This window comes from Sceloporus occidentalis, unplaced genomic scaffold, assembly GCF_023333645.1.
Source record: "Sceloporus occidentalis isolate IW3139 unplaced genomic scaffold, rSceOcc1.0.p SCAF_7, whole genome shotgun sequence".
Classification (NCBI taxonomy): Eukaryota; Metazoa; Chordata; class Lepidosauria; order Squamata; family Phrynosomatidae; genus Sceloporus; species Sceloporus occidentalis.
The window spans coordinates 62075518-62095694 of record NW_028316987.1 but is presented as its reverse complement, the minus strand read 5'-3'; the positions used below and the strand labels follow the sequence as shown (position 1 = coordinate 62095694).

The 20177-nt window shown below is 39.0% G+C and overlaps 1 protein-coding gene across 10 annotated transcripts in view; it reads right to left on the bottom strand.

The window, feature by feature from the left end:
• CRPPA (CDP-L-ribitol pyrophosphorylase A) overlaps positions 1-20177 on the bottom strand; it is a 72052-nt gene that overhangs the window by 15487 nt on the left and 36388 nt on the right. For 3 of the 10 annotated variants that reach the window (XM_089533128.1, XM_089533134.1, XM_089533133.1), the window contains 4 exons: positions 18871-18968; positions 18181-18273; positions 15529-15621; positions 14288-14410 (listed from right to left, as the gene is read on the bottom strand). In XM_089533128.1, coding sequence (XP_089389254.1) covers positions 14288-14410; positions 15529-15621; positions 18181-18273; positions 18871-18968 — 407 coding nt within the window. Of the gene's footprint in view, positions 1-2952; positions 3064-8983; positions 9154-14287; positions 14411-15528; positions 15622-18180; positions 18274-18870; positions 18969-20177 lie in introns of those variants that run through there. The other 7 variants (XR_016281943.1, XR_016281942.1, XR_016281944.1 and 4 more) reach the window with 7 other exon arrangements.

Here is a 20177-nt window from a genome sequence, read left to right as displayed (position 1 = left end):
TGATGTTTTCCAAGGTGAACATGTTTGAAATTTCCATTTTATTGCATTGAAACCATATCACACAATATCCACTTAGTTTTTAGAAACAATGAATTAATCCTAACTAAAATAATATTCTGAAAACCACAAATGATTTTCTTTCTTACTGGCAATGCTCACCCATACACTATACATCACAGCTAGTCATCACAACTGTAAACCCCCCTACTGTTAGTTGCTGCAAATTAATTTTCAAACTGAAGCTACAACAGTGTTTGTTTTGTCAAATAACTAAATAATGAAAATTAAAACATCTTCCAGTTTTCATTTTGCTAATGAAACCCAGCTTTTGCTATGTGACTTTTTTTAAAAAAATTAAACACACAGCTTGAAATTCATTCTGCTTTGAGTAGTTCAATTTACTGTCTAAGGTTTACATTAAGACATTCTTTAGTTGAGAATATAATAAATAGGTTACACCCCAATTTAGTCATACTTGGAGTAGACTCACTTAATGCAAATACTAATGCATTCCTACTCATAACCAAACTCCATTGAGTTCAAGGAAACAGTGTTCTCAACATAGGGTAGTGGAGACAAATGTGGGAAGATGTGAATTTCAGATTTCCCACACATTGACATCATACTACATCGTTGGTTTGCACTGATATTGATTGTTCCTTGATATTGCCAGAGCACTGCTTGTGTTCAGAGTTTTGAACAATCTACAAAAGTCAGTGAAGGAACACAGAAAGGTTAACATGTACACACAACAAGTGTCCCCTTGACAACAACGACAACAACAACAACAACAATAAATTATTTGTATTTTCTCGCCTCTCCCAGGTGGATCAAGGCGGGATTACAACCCAACAGTAACAATAAAATACAAGAATAAAACATATAATTTCAAACATTAAAACAGTTAAAAACAGTGCAGTCAACATTTATAAGATAAAATGTTCTGATCCTAGATAGAAGAGTGAATGAGGTCGTTACAGAAGGTTGGGTGGATAGGCTTGGCAGAAGAGATCCCATATATCATTGTACATTATATACAATGGGATATATGGGATTGAAGCCAGAGTGTTGAAGTACTTTGGCAACGTAACTATGCTCCCTTTCAATAAACTATGAAGGTCAGATACAATGGTGATTTGTTAGAAATTATTTTCTAATAATTATTTGCTAATTATTTTCCTTTCCAAAATAAAAAAGCTGATAAGAAAGAAAGAAAGAAAGAAAGAAAGAAAGAATTCAACAAAACACAAGCTCAACCCTAAATACGCTGAAAGTACCAGATCCTGTCTGGTCTTGGAAGCTAAGCAAGGTCACCTCTGGTTAGGACTTCACTGGGAGACCACCAACAAACACCAGGAGCTGTAGGCTATATTTCAGAGGGAGGAACCGATGAGACCACCTTTGAGTATTCCTTGCCTAGGAAAACCCTATGAAATTCATGGAGTTGCAGTAGGTCAACAGGTGACTTGAAGGCACACACACACTCCATCAAGCTAGGTAAATAGACATACCAGAATAATAGTAAAACTACGGTATTTGCAAACACATTATATCCGTATGATCAAGACCTACAGAACCTGCCGGACAAGATCCATCAATTAACATCTTTGGACAGCTTCAAAAAGGCTGTCAAGATGGATCTCTTCAGGCAGGCCTTCCCAGACTGAAATATCCCGGCCTCAGGATCTCCCCCCTCCTCAGTAATGTCTCCAAAGCCCCCTTTTCTTTTTTTTAGAACTGAAGTTGCAGTGGTTTATCAGTTGGTATTATTTTGTTTAATTTATTGTTGTTCTAACTAGTTATTGTGGTTTTAATTTAGATATGCAGTTTAATAACTTTTTAAGGGGGGAGGGAAATATATTGTTTTTATGCTGTATGTTATTTTAATGTTGTAAACCACCCGGATTGGTTTGCCACAGGGCGGTATATAAATAAAATTTATTATTATTATTATTATTATTATTATTATTATTAAATCTTTTAGAAATAATGTTTTTTGTTTGTTGCACTACTTGTTTCTAAGTAAATAGCTGTGGGAAAGAATGTAGGAAAGAAAGGAGCAGAACAACAAAGACAATTAACTGGCAACCAAACTCTGGGCTAATTGTCTTTGCCTTTTCCTCATTTCCACATTTGCTGTTTAAAATGTCTTGTCTGTTTCACTCAGATTAGTGGTTGTGGGAAAGAGTTAAGTAAAAGAAGAATTTTAACTGCTCTGTGAAAGAATACGTATTGCCTTTCTGTTGATTTTACCATCAAAATTAGCTGTTTCAATATTATTCAAAAACAATGCTCTGTGTCATGAATTAAAACAGACAATGCACATAAATAGTATCCTCCCTTCAGTTTAGACCGCAGAAGTGCTTATTTCCAAAAAGGCTTAAATGCATTAATAAGCTACTAAACCAACAGTAAACAGAATTTCTTACAGATTTAGAGCACAGTTGTAACTGGCCAAGATAGTCAAGGGCCTATACACAGGGGTAGGATACCATGGGCTAACCTTGTGATATCCCATCTGCAGTCCTAGCTTGTTCCCACCCCCAGTACCTACCTGGGCCAGCATGGTGATAGGTGGGTATTCACATACCTGTCTGCTGCCATGCTGTGTAGCCACCACCACGTATCCACTCACCTGCCCCCACTGCTGCATCCCATGGGAAGGCCCTCCAGTGCAAACAACAGGTAGGTTTAAAAGACTGCACTAAGTGCCTTTTGGACTGGGGTTGGGCTGAAACTGCCAGATCAGTGTCCAGTCTGGCTAATCCCAGACTGGGGCTGTTGTTCTGCACTGTCTGCACAAAACAATTCTAGGCTGGGGGAGAGGGAACATGGGACTTTTGGCCTGTATATATAGCCTCTAAGAACCAGCTAAGCTGACATTAGATGAAGCTGAACTTAAACATTTGGAAATTCTTAGGCCTGCCTTGGTCCTGGCCTACCTTTGTGACTGCACCACAACTATGTCCTGGGCTGGAGGAGGTCTGGTCTGACTTAGGTCCTCACTCACCCAGACCTTCTTGGTCTACTTTTTTCTACTCAGCAGCTGATCTTTTTCTTTTCCTTGCCAGCAGAAGAAAATTTAGAAAAACAGAAGAAAGTTATGCTTATTCCTTACCAACTACAACTGGGATATCTTTGAATTGGGGTTGCACTACCTTTTGCACTGTACATTAAATAGGTGCAATGACTGTGATATATATCCCTGATTTACAACCCTAAAGTTATTTTGACTAGGTGCATTTACTTCGTTTAGAAATAATTACCAAAGTTTGTGGTAGCTGCAAGTCTTTCTTGTAACTTAAACCATGACAGAAACAGCTGCATTGAAGAAGATTGCAATGCAGTTCTAGGCTTGCTTACTCAAAAGTAAGCCTCAACAAGTTCCATCCAATGTATTATTTAGAAGTGCACAGTAAAATAGAATAAATATTCAAGAAACAAACAAGCAAAAAGGTTTGCATATTAAAACACAATTGAGTTCAGAGGTTTGAGAGTGGAGTGCATTATGTTATTCCACTTTTTCAGAAATGCACAATGGTGGGGAAGGGACGTCACAGAATGCTGCTTCCATCCAAAGGAACTGCAGGCTCACAGATAGTCTCTCTCCACAGTGCCTGCCTTCTGGATGGGTCCTTGAAAGTAAAGGCATTATGGTAAGGCTGCCTCAGAAAACTGATTTTCCAAGAGCCTTCAGAGATAGCCTTCAATTTCAAGGATGCACTTGGAGGACAGGCACCTCAGTGTGAGGATGCTCAGGACCCAGCTGCGTGCTCTGTGGATAGTATCTCAGATGGCATAATCTGCCTTCTTCCTGCACTTGTATATTTTAGAGTTTTATTGTTACTACTGTGCCCAGTAGCATCACTATGCAGGTGTGGTGGGTTCAGACCACACTGGGTGACACCCCAGAGGGGGGTGGCACCCAGTGGGGTGGTACACCTAGAGAGACTGGCACAGCTACTGGGCGGGAAAGAGTCGTTTCCCACTTGCCCAGCAGCAGTACCATAGCCTAAATGGGCCCTCTGAAGGCCACAATGCCCCTCCCTCAGTAGTGGTGGCTGCTGAGGAGGCAAAGAAGCCTTCAGAGTCCCACGTATCAGCAGCCACATGGAACTCTGAAGGCTTTGGCAGGGTTGAAGAGCCTCCAGAGCCCTGCATGGCTCTGAAGGCTTGTAGAGGGGAGGGGACAGGGGAGCTTTCAGAGTCCCCTGCAACAGTAGGCATATAGGACATTAGGACTCTGGTGTACTTTTCAAAGTTCATTGGCATCATTTTTGTTTGCTTCATCCTTTAGAGCCTTTCTTACATGTGCCAAAGTTTTACCTTCGACATACCCACGGGTCATATCAAAATCCATAATTATCACCCCAAAACCTACCCTTGACTTATACATGAGGTGAACTTATGTATAAGGTATATATGGTAATTGTACAGAAAAAAACACAAAACAATAGTTACAGAGCTTTTTATAAAAAATCACCAAAAGAGTTATATAAACTATTCTGCACCAAGGCAAATAAAAACAAAACAGAACATAAATTATCAAGAATTAACATTAACTCTTAGGGTATGACTAATGGTCTGACACATGAAAATAATGTCAGTTTCATAGAAAGGAAAATAAAATTCAGTAAATTACTCATGTAACTGTTTGAAACAAAATAGTATTTTTCTATTCTCAGTCCATCTTCTCGACAAATAGTTCGAGCCGATTCAAAACAAGTGAGTCAAGGCACATTGACTAACCACTAAACTCTTGCTAGGAATATGCTCTTCTTAGTGATATGTATCTTTATTACCATATCTCAGAAATAAGGATGACCACAATTTAAACAGTATAAATGTATTCCTGTCCATAAAAATACTCTTTTGAACATGTGCATTGCCAGGATACATGCACTAGCAAGCAAATGAATGTCTTGTGTCAATATAAAATGTTGGAACTTTGGCAATAAGTTTATAATTATAAATCAGGACAAAATGAAGATCTATTACCTGTTACTGTAATTATATTAATAAAATCACTGATGACTGATGAAGATATATGATATTTATGCTCGAGGGATTAAAAATTAAAACTCATTGACGGTCAAAATTGTTGAGCAATCAAGTTTTTTGGTGAGGTATTTTACCTGAAAATATTGTCAACTTTTCCTGAACTCCAGAAGGTTAACCCTTCTGATTCTCTCACCTTAATTTGTCTCATTTGGCAACTGTATGACTTGTTTATAGGCAGTATAACAGAGATGACTATAAAATAGAACAATTATGTCACATATATACAAAAGGTTTTATGAACAGCACAAATGACTGTAACTTTGTATACACTCAGGTTGCTAAACTCCCACTGACTTCAGTGAGCTTTAATCAGCCTAGGTAACTTGTAAAAGTGTGTAAATACTGCTGTACAAGTTATTATCAATATGCTGCTTTTATATACAAATACCTCAGAGCAACTTACTATCTGCAACTTCGTTTAAAGTGCTAATCCTTATAAATCTTCCATCTCCTCATTAGTTATATACAACAGTGTGTTGGAGCAGCTAAAATAGCCAATGCAATTCTAGGCTTCATCAATAAAAGTATAGTGTCAAGATCGAGAGAAGTAAATGTACCACTCTATTCTGCTTTGCTCAGGCCTCACCTGGAATAGTGTGACCACTTCTGAGCACCACAATTCAAAAAAGATGTTGTCCAGAGGAGGGTGACCAAAATGGTGCAAGGTCTGGGAACCATGCCCTATGAGAAGCGACTTGGGGAGCTGGGTATGTTTAGCTTGAAGAAGTGATGGTTAAGAGGTGATATGATAGCCCTGTAAATATTTGAAGGAATGTCACATTGACAATGGAGCAAGCTTGCTTTCTGTTTCTTCAGGAACTATGACACGGAACAATGGATGCAAGCTACAAGAAAAAAGATTCCACCTAAACATTAGTAAGAACTGTTTGCCAGTGGAACACATTCCTTCAAAGTGTGGTGGGGTCTCCTTCCTTAGAGGTCTTTAAACAGAGGCTGTATGGCCATCTGTCAGGGATGCTTTGATGGAGGGTTCCTGCATGGCAGGGGGTTGGACTGGATGGCCCTGGAGGTCTCTTCCAGCTCTATGATTCTATGAAAGAGTGGTTGACTCAGAACTGTTAAAAATTTCCATAAGTAAATCAATTTGGACTAGACAAATATACACTCTAATGAGGTACATATGAAGAGGCCATGTTTCCTCCCAGAAAAATGTTAGTTTGTATGATTGGTTTTTCAGCTTACTGACTTGTCAAGGGAACTCCATGCAGATTCCTACAAGGCACCTTTTGATGATGATATTATTATTATTATTATTATTATTATTATTATTATTATTACCACCCTATTACACGCAAGAAGAGCCAACATGATGTGATGGTTTGAGTGGTATATGGTATAGTGGAATATGACTCTGGAGATGGAAGATTTGAATCCCTGTTCATCCATGAAAACCACTTGACCATGAGCAATTCGAACACTCTCACCCTCAAAGGAAGACAAAGCAAACCCCCTCTGAACAAATCCTGCTAAGAAGATCTCATGATAGGTTCATGAAATGACTTGAGAGCACACAACAACAATCCCTTACAAACAAGGCATACAAGACAAGCAAACACATCAGAATCCATAAATTAATGCATTAAAAAACATACAATTGGCCCTTCTTATACACGGATTTTTTATACACAGATTCAAGCATACACGGTTTGAAAATATTCAAAAAAAGTATAAATTTCAAATATCAAACCTTGATTTTCCATTTTTTATAAGGGACACCATTTTGCTATGTCATTATATTTAATGGGACTTGAGCATGCACGGATTTTGTTATACACGGGGGACCTTGGAACCAAACCCCAGCGTATAACAAGGGTCCACTGTACAGTACAAACAATTTATTGCCTAATATTATAGCCAATAGCTTCAACAATTTGTGACACAGGGATTTTTCCCTTATGAACATAGTCTGTTAGTATTAAGTTTTATTTTGCTCTTAGATACAGCACAGTTTTATTATGACTTGTGTGGTCTTATTCTGTGTGTTTGAACAAAACAGCAACACTCCTTTGGTCTGGAGCACATGTATCCTTCTCCACTACCCCATCCCATACACTGTATACTGCATAAATCCTATAATTGATGGCCTAAATCTAGCCTTATACTGGCACTGCAGTGGCAATCCAAGCAATGTCCCTCTGCCTTACAGCCTTCAATCACTTTGGAAGCATTCTAGGCCCTATAATGTTATACTGAACTAGGAATGAGAGATTGCCACACACACACACACAATTCTGCTGGAAGAAGCACTTTCACAGGGCTAGAACAGACAGGAGAAAAAGTGTCTTGATCCTGCTTTTTCTGAAAGCAGGTCAAAAATCTGCTGTCCACACAGCCTGCTCCAAGGCAAGCCAAACACCCACAAGCAGTCCACATGGTGCAGCATCAGGCCGCATTGTGTCGTTCTTTTTTGTTGTTGCTGCCTCTCCAGCAGCTGCACACTGTCACATCAACACATTGCCTGAGACCTCCAATTACCTCTCCCTTCCTGCCTATTGGATGGCCGCCTTTTTGATCGGCCACAGGCATATGTGCAATGCACCACTGGTATAAGGCATTGGAGCATCAGTGTATTGCATGATACATAGGCAAAAGCTCCCCCCCCCGCCCTCTTCACCCTATGCACCCCTGTTGCACTGTCTGGTTTGGGCATGTTGTCATTACATCTATTGGAGTTGTCATACTTTCACTTTTTTGCAGCCCTGCACTGGCACCAGACTGTTTATATGCAAGCGTGAAAATTTTATGCATTAAGTCGGAGCATTGGGGCTTCCTTTTTGCCCAGCATTTAGCCCCGGAGTGAAACTTTGTTCCACTTTCCACCTGCTTTCATCTCATGCGTCGTCTAAACACCCCACCTTCAAAGCAGCTGGAAGTCGGTTTATTTTGCCCGCATGTTTCACACCACAGAAGTACCTCCCTCAATGGATTTAGGTCAATATACAGCACCTCTTGTTTTATCCTACCCCATTTTTGTTACAATGAATCACCATTTTATTTTGCTGAATTATGTGCACTAGGCAACTGAAAGCAACTTAATAAAACAAACCAGATGGAAACAGAGAAAGATGAGAACTGTGCAGAATGTAGACCACACTTTAAAGTTTCTCTCTTTTTTAAGACCACCCTCCTTCTTTTTCACTTCATACCATATTAACCATTATCAAACTCCAGTGTATCAGCTCTGCTACTCCCTTCTTCACCCTTTACATAGGAGATACTTTACAGACAATCCTATATTATTCAAGGAAGCATATCTGCTTTATCAACTGGACATCAAAGTAAATGAACACCAGAGCACATGGGAAAGGACATTGTACTGGGAGTCTTAGTACTGTTTTAATGTTTTCCAAAGGTTACCTCATATAGTTTAAAATCTAAACAATGTTAAGAGACTTCCTTTTGTTATTTATAATTCAGTTACCACCCACCTGAAAACAGACAGAGGAAGCCTTGATATCAGTGTTGATTATCTGCATGTGCCACATATGGGGATTTACAGAAGTTTAGACAGCTATATAATTATGTATACAAGGGCATTCATACCCGTGTTGCTGTATTAATTTTGGCAATTTCAGGTTTATAAAAAAAGCCTTTCATATTACATATCAAGATTTTCGCTGACTCCATCCCTAGGACAGTCTTTCAGAAGTGGAAGAGACTGAAGTGGTTAGGAGAGGATGAGGAATTCCATTCCTGTGGGTGTCCTTATAGAAATGTTCCATTCCTGTGGGTGTCCTTATCATGATCTTTCTTGTTCTTTATAGACAGCATTCTAATAAATTTGAGCATGTATATGAAATCTGTCATGGGTAACATTTTATGCTATGCTGTCATGTATTGTCACAACTGCACTTATCAGAAATTAAGTAAACAAGTAGAAGACAAAGTTCAATGATTTTCACCTTTCATGATTTCTATATCCACATTTTTCTTACAGGCCAAAGTTCCTGTCTTCTCCTGAGTTTAAAAAATCTGATCCAGATCACAGTGCTCCTTCTCTTCTGTTTTCTGTTCTTTTATTTCTTTCTAGGCTGTTTCTCTCCATCCTGGTAATCCAGGGATGGGCACAAGCTGAGAAATGGAAAGTTGAGGTTGAATTCTGATACCTTCATTACATTTAATGCAAAGTGTACAACTTAAAGTTCAAGGTTTGCATACATCAAATGACCTATTTTCTTTACCACTTTTTCCTCTCACAGTCTGTCAATCACTTAAAATTCACCTAACAGCAGCATTGACTAGGACACATTTTATTAGTTTAGCTGCAAAATTATGAGGAAATTTGTTAAAAGCTTTACTGAAATCAAGACATAAAATATTCACAGCATTCCCCTGATCTACAAGACATGTTAATTCCTGCATTGCCTTTTCATTTGGTCTGGACTACATTTGGTACTGGCACTAGGCCCCCTTGCTGCATCATTTGCTCTATTTTCACCAAGCTGAACACGGTTTTCCTTTTGGGGGAAGAGACAAAGTCAAGTAGGTGTTGGGCACTTCTGCCTTTCTCTATCCCCTATTAGAATTTCAGCATCTTCTTTATGCACCTGCCTGACCATTCCCATCTTCTTGCACCAAATATAACTGTCACCACCTCATAAACCCTCCTTTTTATTGTTTTTAACTTTTCTAGCAAGCCTGAGCTCTTTCTGAACTTAAGATTTTCTGATTTTCTGTGGGAAATCCTAATACAAAAAATAAATTTTATCCAAATTTATATATAATATATATATCTAAATGTTTCCCAGTTATGACCTAGAAAGAATAATAAATAAATAATACAGCTTTTATTTCTATCCTGTTTTTTGTTAAAAACAATTAAAGCAGCTTACAAGCGTTAAAATACATCCATATATACAAAATATCCCCCCTTAAAAGACAATTAAACAGTATAGAATTTAAAATTACATAACAATTAAAACCAATATAAATGGCAGAGTCTATATATATATGTGTGTGTGTGTGTGTGTGTGTGTGTGTGTGTGTGTATGTTTGGGGAGGGGCAATCACCACATTGCTGAGTAGTTTATTCTGAAAAGGCCTGCCAGAAGAGATCCGTCTTGATAGCTTTCTTGAAGCTGTCTAAGTTGGTGATTTGACGGGAGAAGATACCACTCTCAGTCTCATGATCTCTAGGTAGCTACAGCAGCAGCTGCATAACTGAGTTCAGATTTCAAGAACAGACTCAAGAACTAATTGTCTCTGAACATGTGGGGAAGCCTCGCCATCTTTGACATAAAGTTACTTTTTAAAACATCAGTTAGCAGCGGAATCCTATTGTGTTTATAAAGACATACCACTGACCTAAAGTGGGTATGTTTGGGGGTAGGTAGACAAGATACGTAGGCAGAATGCAATCTGAAAGACAAAGTCATTCCCACATCTGGCTCTATCCTATCCTATCCTATCCTAACCTACCCTCCCCCATTCCTTTCATTTCTCAGACACAGTAAATTTATTTGTATATCATCATGAAACGCCAATTGTCAGAATGTAATTATCTGTCTATTGCAGAAGGCAATAATGAAAGCATTTGGTTCACTTTTGACATACTGTTCCAAGTTGCCATTAATTCAAGCATGATACGTATATTGAGTGCAAAAAGTATTTAAGAAATTACATTATAATTATTTGTTCACATGGTGTATGTAGTGTGTGTGAGAGTGTGTGTGTATAATGTTTTAGCACTTTTGTTATTAGTCACATTATTTACACAGGAAAACACAATAATTTTCAAATTTTTCTTTTAGCTGGCTGCCAAGGCAACGCAAAAATATGTACATCCCTGTACATACCCTATCTCCACTGTTTAACATCCTCCCTCCAAAGCTAATTTGCAACTTAGGCCTGATACAGATGGGCAAAAAGTGCCGTCCTGGGGCCAATTTAAGGGCTCCGTAGGGTTGGGCTTCCATACACACCCAGCCCTAAAAGTGGCACCTGTGCGCCATCTTACCATGGCCCTATCCACACAGGGCATGCAACAATGACACACGGGCATCTGCGTGCCCAAATGGTGCTTGCCAGAAGTGGTGGCATGAGGGCACGTGAGCGCCATTATGGTGCTCCTACAAAGAAGCTGCTCTAGTCGGCTTCTTTTTAGGGAGTGCGTTGGTGCCGCGTGGTGCAGTTGGCACAGCGCTGACAAGAGGTAAAGACAGGCAGCATGGAGCTGTCATCTGTATCCTCCCTTTATTACTAACCACAAGGTGATTTCTTGTATTCATTTGCTTGTAATGTTTATTTATTAATGATATTTCAATAACCCTTTTCCACAGTTACTAAGCAGGATATAACTAACCATATTGAACAACAATGTTATGATGTAACAATCAACAGGAAAATCATGCTGATGTATTAAAACATCATCCAAGCTACTGAAAGCAATTTAGCAAGCCAGAACGAAAAGATAAAGTTTGTCCTTTGGGAATTAGCACCACTGGAAAGTGAGGCAATTGTCCTCACCAGCAGAATTTCACTAGAAATCTGCTAATAAATTCCCAAAATGTAAAGCTTAGGTAATTATGCCAAATGAGTATCTTGAAATAGCATTCAACTAACAATAAACCCATGTAGAAGTGATATAGATAGATGGTCAAAAAAGGAGATATTGAATTATATTTTTTAAAAACTACATTTTTTAAACAATCCTCAGTAACACCTCTTTAAAAACTGAAATGCAGCTCAAAGTGCCTTATAGTCATTGTAAACATGAGAGAGTTTACCTTCTTTGGCAATACTAATACTGTTTAGTAACAATTCATCCAAAATTACAGCTTAACCAAGCACATGAATGACAGCCATGGCAATGTTCCATCTTCTGTGATGATACTAGAGCAGTAGGGAAAGTTGTACTTGCAGGATTTTCAACACTGCAGACTTTTTTGAAAGCTGTAGCTATAGCTGTAGCTGAACAAGAAGTCCATTGCTTAAATATAAATAAATGGGATGGATGCTGATTTAAATGGGGAGCAGACAGCTGAAAAGGAGTGGCCTCTGGCCGCTCTGGTCACAATCAGGCTGGAACCATGGTGACCGCACAGCCCACTCTCAAAATGGGCCAGCGCCTGCGGTCCCAAGCTATGCCAGCCAAGGGTTGGTTTAAACCAATTCCTTTTTTATCCATTTTAGTTATACTTCATGAAGTAAATGGGACATGAATCATAACAAACCTGTTAAAAGCCTTCAAACTGACTCTGACTGATAGCAAAACCATCCTAAGGCATTAGCAGCAGAATTTCTTATGATGGGGTTTGCCATTGCCTTCATGTAAGGCACAGAGAGTGAGACTTGCCCAAGGTCACCCTATGGAGATACATAGCTGAGCATGGTTTCAAGCCCTGGTGTCGTGAAGTCTAAATCCAACACTCAAACAATTATACCATTCTGGCACATAAACCTAAATTAAGCCTAAATTAAGCAACATTAACTTCCATGAATCTACACTTGTATCCAAACCATGATATTTAACATTCAAAGTATTCAAAATAAACTATAGGGCTCGACAGACCATCTAAAAACGGCAGACTGGAGGCTCTCGTTTTAACTCTGGAGGGACGTCGCAGCAGCCAAACCATGCAGCGTCCCTCAGGAGTAAAAAGAACCTGCGAAAAGCAGGGTTTATTTTAGTGGCGTGCTCTGTACGCCATGACTGCGCCTGTCACACATCTATGACATAAGCGCGGCACCTGGAGGTGTGGATGCGGTGCTGCATTTGCATCATGCACGCATGCCCAATATGGATGGCACCCTGTAAGGATGGCGCCATCCATATGTGCTAGGGTTCCGGAGCCTGCAGATGCTGTGTGCTCCAGAACCTTAGAATTGGCCCCAGGCCACTGCAAACCTGCAGTCTGTATCGGGCCTAAATTTTATAATATAAAACTACAAACACATAATTATATTGACTAATAATAATAATATTTATTTATACCCCGCTCACTTGTTCTTTGCTGGTTTCTATTAGCAAGCAGAATGTTGGACTATTCTCTCTACATACAGTTATGTTTCAAACAGCCACTACTTAACACTTTTTAAAAAATTATTTATGACAAGAGTTTCATTTTGCTACAGTTCAAGGACTATCAGGAATCAAGGTAGTTTTTGATGAAGGCGTTGCAAAAAGCACTATCACAAAAATTTTCATGGAAGAAGAAAAATGAAAAACATCTGAAAAACCCAATATAGCTGCACAGCAAACTTAAGGAGGATGAGAAAAGAAAAAGGAGTATGTATATAGATTGGAAGGAAAGACAAATCATCTAGGAACAGTACAGATGTGTAGCCCAACCTTGCACGAATAGTATAAGGAAACCTAAAGCTCAGACTGAGTTGTGACTGACTAGACAAGCAAGGGGCGACAAAAAAGTAGTCCCCCCTCAAGATACATTCAAGACAAGGGCCAAGGAGACAGTGGGACTGCTGTTCAGTAAGGTTGGCAAAATGCTAACAGATCACAACAAAAAAACAGAACTACCCAAAACAAATTTTGCTTCAGTTTCAAAAAGAAAACTGTGTGCTTCCATGAAGCAGTAGACACCTTGGCAAGGGGTCTGGATTGTAAATCCAGATTGATAGGAAGTTAGGGGCAATACAGATCACTCCAAAGTTACGGCCTGCAGCCACTCCTTTCCTGGCCAGATCAGGGCCGCAGCAACCTCACACCGTGGCCCCAACCCGGCCTCTGGAGGGTGCAAAAAGGAGCCGCAAAAAGCAGATCCTTTTTGTGCCCTCCAAAGGGTGTCACAGCCACAACAGCGAGGCTGTATGGTGCCCCTTCAGTACTGCATCAGGAAGCACACCATGATGTTGTGCGCCATCTGGAACGCCACATAATAATAATAATAATAATAATAATAATGTTTTATTTATATACCGCTATTCCAAAGATCATAGCGGTGAACAGCAAGTAAGCTAATTAGCTTATTTGCTAATTAGCTTACTTGCTAATTTGCTTACTTGCATCATGACACCCTGGGGGCAGAGTCAAGGCAACCAGAGTCAGGACACTGCACCCTGACTCCACCCACAGGCCGGCACAAAGTACAGGGTCTTCGTCAGGAATTACCTAGCTACCCTACATGTTAGCAAAGCTATGCCCTTTGTTTGTATTTCAAATCCTATTTTTAAAATTTAAAAAAACCAATCATTTATGTCACTGAAAATAATAATTCAGATATATTTCACATTCAGTTCAGTTACATACCTTCCTATAATGCATAACGAGACCATAAAGCAAAATATTCTTCTTTTTTATTTCCTTTGCAAGTTTAGTTAAGCTTTGCATTCCACTGCTAAAAAAATCATTTTCTAAAATAACCAAATGTACCTACAAGGAAAGGTGAAACAGAATTAATAATTTTTAGAAATGCTTCAGTTCACATTTCAGTCAGTCAACCTTTATTAGGCATACAAGTTCTCATTTTAAAGAAGTCAGAACAATAGGCTATCTGCTTCAAGTACACCAACTTTTGCTGTATTCTTTGGCTGCATCTACACTGCAGAATAAAGGCAGTTTGACACCACTTTCACTGCCATGGTTTAATGCTATGGAATTCTGAGATTTGAAGTTTTGTGAAATATTTAGCCTTCTCTGTTAGAGAGCTCAGGTGCCTCAACAAACTACAAATCCCAGAGTTCCATAGCACTGAGCCATAGCAGCTAAAGTGGTGCCAAACTGCCTTTATTCTGCAGTGTGGCAGCAGCCCTTTTTTGCTCCCAATAAATATTAAGCACACCTTGTTGTTGCTGTGTGCCTTCAAATTGTTTACAGTTTATGGTGATCCTGAGACAAACTCATCAGGGTTTTCTTGGAAAGATTTGTCCAGTGGGGGTTTGCCATTGCCTTCTTCTGAGTCTGAAAGGGTATGACATGCCCAAGTTTACCTAGTGGGGTTCTCTAGCCAAGTGAAGATATGAACCCTGGTCTTCCAGTGTCCTAGTCCAGCATTCAAATCACAACACGACATCTCACATTGAAATATATTGGGACTTATTTGTCAGGAAAGATTTCCAGCATTTAATTCAAGATCCAGCATTGAATACTACAACAGAAAAGTACTATTAATTCCACCTGTTATATTTTAAATACACTGCTTTAAATCTCCAGATAGTGCAAAACATGAAAACATATTCAGTGGATAGCTATCCCTCTCTCTCTCTCTCTCTCTCTCTATATATATATATATATATATATATATATGTACACACACACACACACACATATATATATATATATATATATATAGAGAGAGAGAGAGAGAGAGAGAGAGAGAGAGAATTCAACAGGAGTGTAATATTAGCAAATCTTCAACTAATAGTCCAGATTTCTATTTGTCTTAGCTAAGTTGTCTCTTATGTAATTTTTTAAACAAAAAAAAATCTCATGTGACTATTTGTGTAAGAAATCATAATTTATAAGATGAGTTATGTATTAAATTGACCTACCGAGATGAGAACAACAGGATATAGAACAGAAGCATTTGTGCTTTCAAGTATTTGTACTAGCTGATGAGTCTCTCGAAGGTCAGACAGTTTATTCTAAAATAAAGCAAAACTAATGTTATAAAAAGTGCTTTCAGATACATTGTAGACTTACCCTTTTAATTATACTATTAGCCTATATTTTCCCAGAAGGTGTTGATGTGTTTACCTAGTTCTCATACTTTACTGTAACTATGCCTAAGCACATGTAGCTGAAATAATAAAGTATTATTTCAGTTTCTCTCTTTCCCTTTCTTGTTTTCTCTGTTGAATTACAGACTGTAAACCACTCTCTGCTATGCCTATTTACTGATTTATTGTAAATAACATTTAGTCTACCCTTCCTATACACAGTTTATAGTCTTTGGATCCCAAGAGTTATAAAGGAGAAAAAGAGCCACAAAGTGCTTGGAAACAGGTTACCTGAACAATTGTTTCTTATCATGTATATCCCTTATAAATCTTCCTGGCCCTCTAACATTTTACTCCATGTGTTCCGGCCAAATGAGGTGAAGGCCTTTTCAGTTGTGGGATATATGCTCCACTTAGCAATAACCATACATAAAGAGGTCAAAGGGGGATAAAACAGGCCACAACTTTATTGGTTGCATCTGCATATAAGCTTGGTACCAGTGTGGGTCTGGATCCAGGAATCAACCAACCTACCTGTTGGTTCATGAATCACTTGTTCACCCATCCATTTGCTGAGGAGAAATCTTAGATGACATGGACAGACAACACTGTGTGGCTTCCCTGCTACCTGGCAGCGGGGTAAAACCACCTGCTCACAAGCTGTGCATGACCCTTGATGCCCACAATAACAAGGTTCCATAAAAGGACACCCCCCCCCCACCTTAAAGATCCTGTTTGGCATGCAAACCCCATATACTTCCCACTAGGATCTGGGCCCCATACCAAACAACCATATATTTTTGATGAAATATAAGAAAATAAAACCCATAAACAATGGTGCGACTATGAAAAAAGTATGGAGCGAGTGTGAGACAAAGTTCCAGGAGCAGTGAAGGAGGGAGTGATGGGGGCTGGCTTATATAGTTCAGCCCTGACCAGAGTTAAGGCTGAAACTCTGGTCCCACTTACCAGCCAAGTGAGATGCTTCTGACTGGCTAGTGGTTCCTGCACTTTTACCGAGGCTGCGCAAACCACATAGCTTTCTATTCTAGAAAGGAGAAACCAGCTATACTACCTAAAATGCTATCTTCCAGGCCCTGCATCCATCCAACCTGCAGCTGGTATCTCCTAATATGTTGTGGAACACCAAAAAGACATGACTGGCATTCCAGATTGTTCTCTTTGGTGTCAGGTAATGCCTTTTTATTCTTCCACTGTGGTTGAGATTTTTAGATCTTAGCAAGTCTGATGTTTTAGTTTATTCCAAAGCTGTTTTTAAGGAATATTTAAAATAATTACATCAATTTTTATTATATTCTTATATTTTATGGGCATTAAAAGCTATTTTCAAACCACCCAAACAGCATAAGCTATTGGACAATATACAAATATAACAATAAACAAACAAATAAATAAATCATTAAAATCATAATGGAAAAGAGTCTTTATGCAGTGAAAGTTAAATTCACTGCAGAACCATCTTCAGAGATGACAATGACAAATTTTGCCATGACAACAAAACATCTGTTTCACAGAAATGTATCTAGAAAGCAAATAATAAGAGTATTTTTTGAATTGAAGCATGCCTAGAAAGTTAGATTTCTCAAAAGCATGGAACAATTTGGATAATAACAATAAAGAACTTCACCCAATCAAGCCAAGTTGCATTCTTTTGATAAAAAGCAGAGCTGTCACTAATGTGACAAGTGGAAAAAGTCTAAAAATGGTAAATCATATTTGAAGCAGTAAGGAGTTTATCAAGAGCATTATACTTGGTTGGATGTCTTTGTGTAAACACATACACATACACCAAAGTTGCAACTTTGTCAACCGGTAATGGTAAAAATAGTGAGAATTATTACAAGACTTAGAATTAAATTGCTCAAAAGTAGGAATTGTTGTTTTTGTTGTTGTTATGTGCCTTCAAGTCATTGGTGATTTATAGCGAACCTATTACTGGGTTTTCTTGGCAAAATTTCTTCAGAGAAAGTTTGTGTTTACCGTTCTCTGCAGCTGAGAGAGTGTGATTTGCCCAAAGTCACTCAACGGGTTTTCATGGCCAAGTGGGGATTTGAACCCTGATCTGCTGAAGTCCTAGTCCAACACTCAAGCCACTACACCACATTTGCTCCCTAAAAGTAAGAATACCTCTTTATAATTTTGCTAACTGAGAAAAGTCAATCTTTCCTGTACTAACATCAAAACCTTTGCATAGGATGTCTCCAGTTGGAAAAGATGCCAGCAGTGCTTTTCCTAGTCAACAATCACGTAGTCATCAATAGTATTGATGATTACATTAAATATATGGATCAGTTCAACAGAAATCATGTCCTTCAAGGTAGCAGTCCTGTTGGTTTGACAGAGGACCATGAAATTTGTAAGCAGGGCACATTTCACAAGGACAATGCATCTAAGTCAAATGATAAGGCCAAAGAAAAAGAGAAATCTTTTTTGAGGCTGCCTTTGATATTTCATAGTACTTACATTTATGCAAACAAAGTTGTAGCACTGTTCTAATAAGATGTTTTGTAAGTGATTAGCATTTTCAGAAAAAGATGTAGCTGTACTTTTAACCACCTGAAAAAAGAAATTGATTGTATTGATAAATCTGCTATTAAGCAATTTTATTCTGCATATCTTAAAGCAACCACTACTGAAGTGTTACAAGTCACTTACATGGTTTAAAGGTGGCAGTTAACATTTGGCATGAAAACCTGAATGTGCTATTCTGTGTAACAGAACAGACATAATTTGGAAACCATTTTCATACCCATCCATACGTCTCTCAAGTCAACCCTAGAAGAAAGGTTTACAAAACTTGGTCTGCTCTCACTCCCTGGAGTAAGACCCAGGTGGACGGATGATCTGTTAAATACTGTTGTTGTTGCTGTTAGCTGTCCCTGAGTTTACGCCGACTCATTTATTCTTTTTATTTTATTTTACGTTTATCCCACCTTTCTCCCAAAGTGGGACCCTGTTAAATATATTGGGCACCAATAGTTATTGATCAGCAAAGACAATTTACTAGACAATCTAAATGGAAAAATAACCCACAATATGAGCTTAAACAAGTCTACAATTACTTACTGTAAAAGTCCTTTGACAGAAGCTACTATGTTCGGTGGCACAAAATCCATTGTAAATATATTTCACAACAGAATTCCTAATACTTACTTTCACATGATTCTTCAATGTTTCTTGAAGCAGAAACCCCACTTGTGTGGCATCTCCCTTTGTATTATTGATAATACAAATTTGTTGTAACATGGTATCTAGTACAGAAAATATAAAACCAAAAAGAAAAAAAAGAAACAGAAAGCAACTTATAGTAATTTTTTAAAAACCTCTGTCATCTTATGTTACACAGTGATTTTAGAAAGTTTTTTATTGACACACAAAAATAGTAAGATTTTTATTTACAGAAAACATTTTGTAAAGAGGGAATGAAACCAATTTCAGTGTTTCATCCCATGTTTGGATTTGCCTGCTTTGCACTTTCCAATATCATATCTCAAATTTCAAATAAAACAAGTTAAAATTGAATTACAGATACTTAGGATGCCTTGAACTGCATGTTCCAACATTCATTTCTTTTTCTAATTCAAAAAGACAATGGGTATTTCTAGAGTTTGCTTCCAACATGTTTAGTCACTATTAATGACGCATATTAGATCAGAACACCAACATTCATGTCAACTCAAATACGGTGGTTTTTAATTTAAATATAAAGTGTAGAGGAACTGTGGCGGGATACAAACGGGCAGGGGAAGACGTCTTGGAGGTGTATTCTGCTGAATACGGAGCCGCCAGACCGCCCGCCCCGGGGGCGTGGCTCAGGTGTATGGGGCTTCCACATGGGGGGTAGTGAAGACGCCTCACCTGGGGCCGTTTCTGACCCGCAGTTTCCAAACCGCCGCCTCGGAGGACGCTGCAAAGAGAGAGGCAGCTTCCTCACGGGCGGCCAAAAACGGGGCTTTTTTTTTCCTTTGCCGGCTGGCGGATGCGCAGCTGCGCAGTTGCAGCGCTAAGCAGCGGCGGCAGAAAGCCTATGTGCGCATTTAAAGCGCCCAAGCCCCTTTAAAAATTTTTCCCTCGCCCTGCCCAAGAACAATAGTGGTCTCCTGCCAGCTGGTGATCAGCTGGTGTTGGCATCCTTGTCCTCTTGCACTTTGCCAGTGTCACCAGCATCATGGATGCCTCCTCTCCTTTGGTCCCCGTGCTCCTGCTGAATCTGCAATGCACAGCCACAGCTGTCGCCGCTGCCACCGCTGTCCCCCTGCCATCCCCCATCACCTCCCTTGTACATATGTAAATATTTAAAGTTTTAGGGGTTTTTATTGTTAGGTGAAAATGGCACAGGAATGTGTGTAGGGGCTCACTTTAAAGTCCAAACTTTCCAAGCAGCGCATGCATACATGTTGCTCTAGGGTTAGGGTTAGGGTTACGAGTCTTAAAATGCGCTGCAGCTGTGCTGCAGCTTC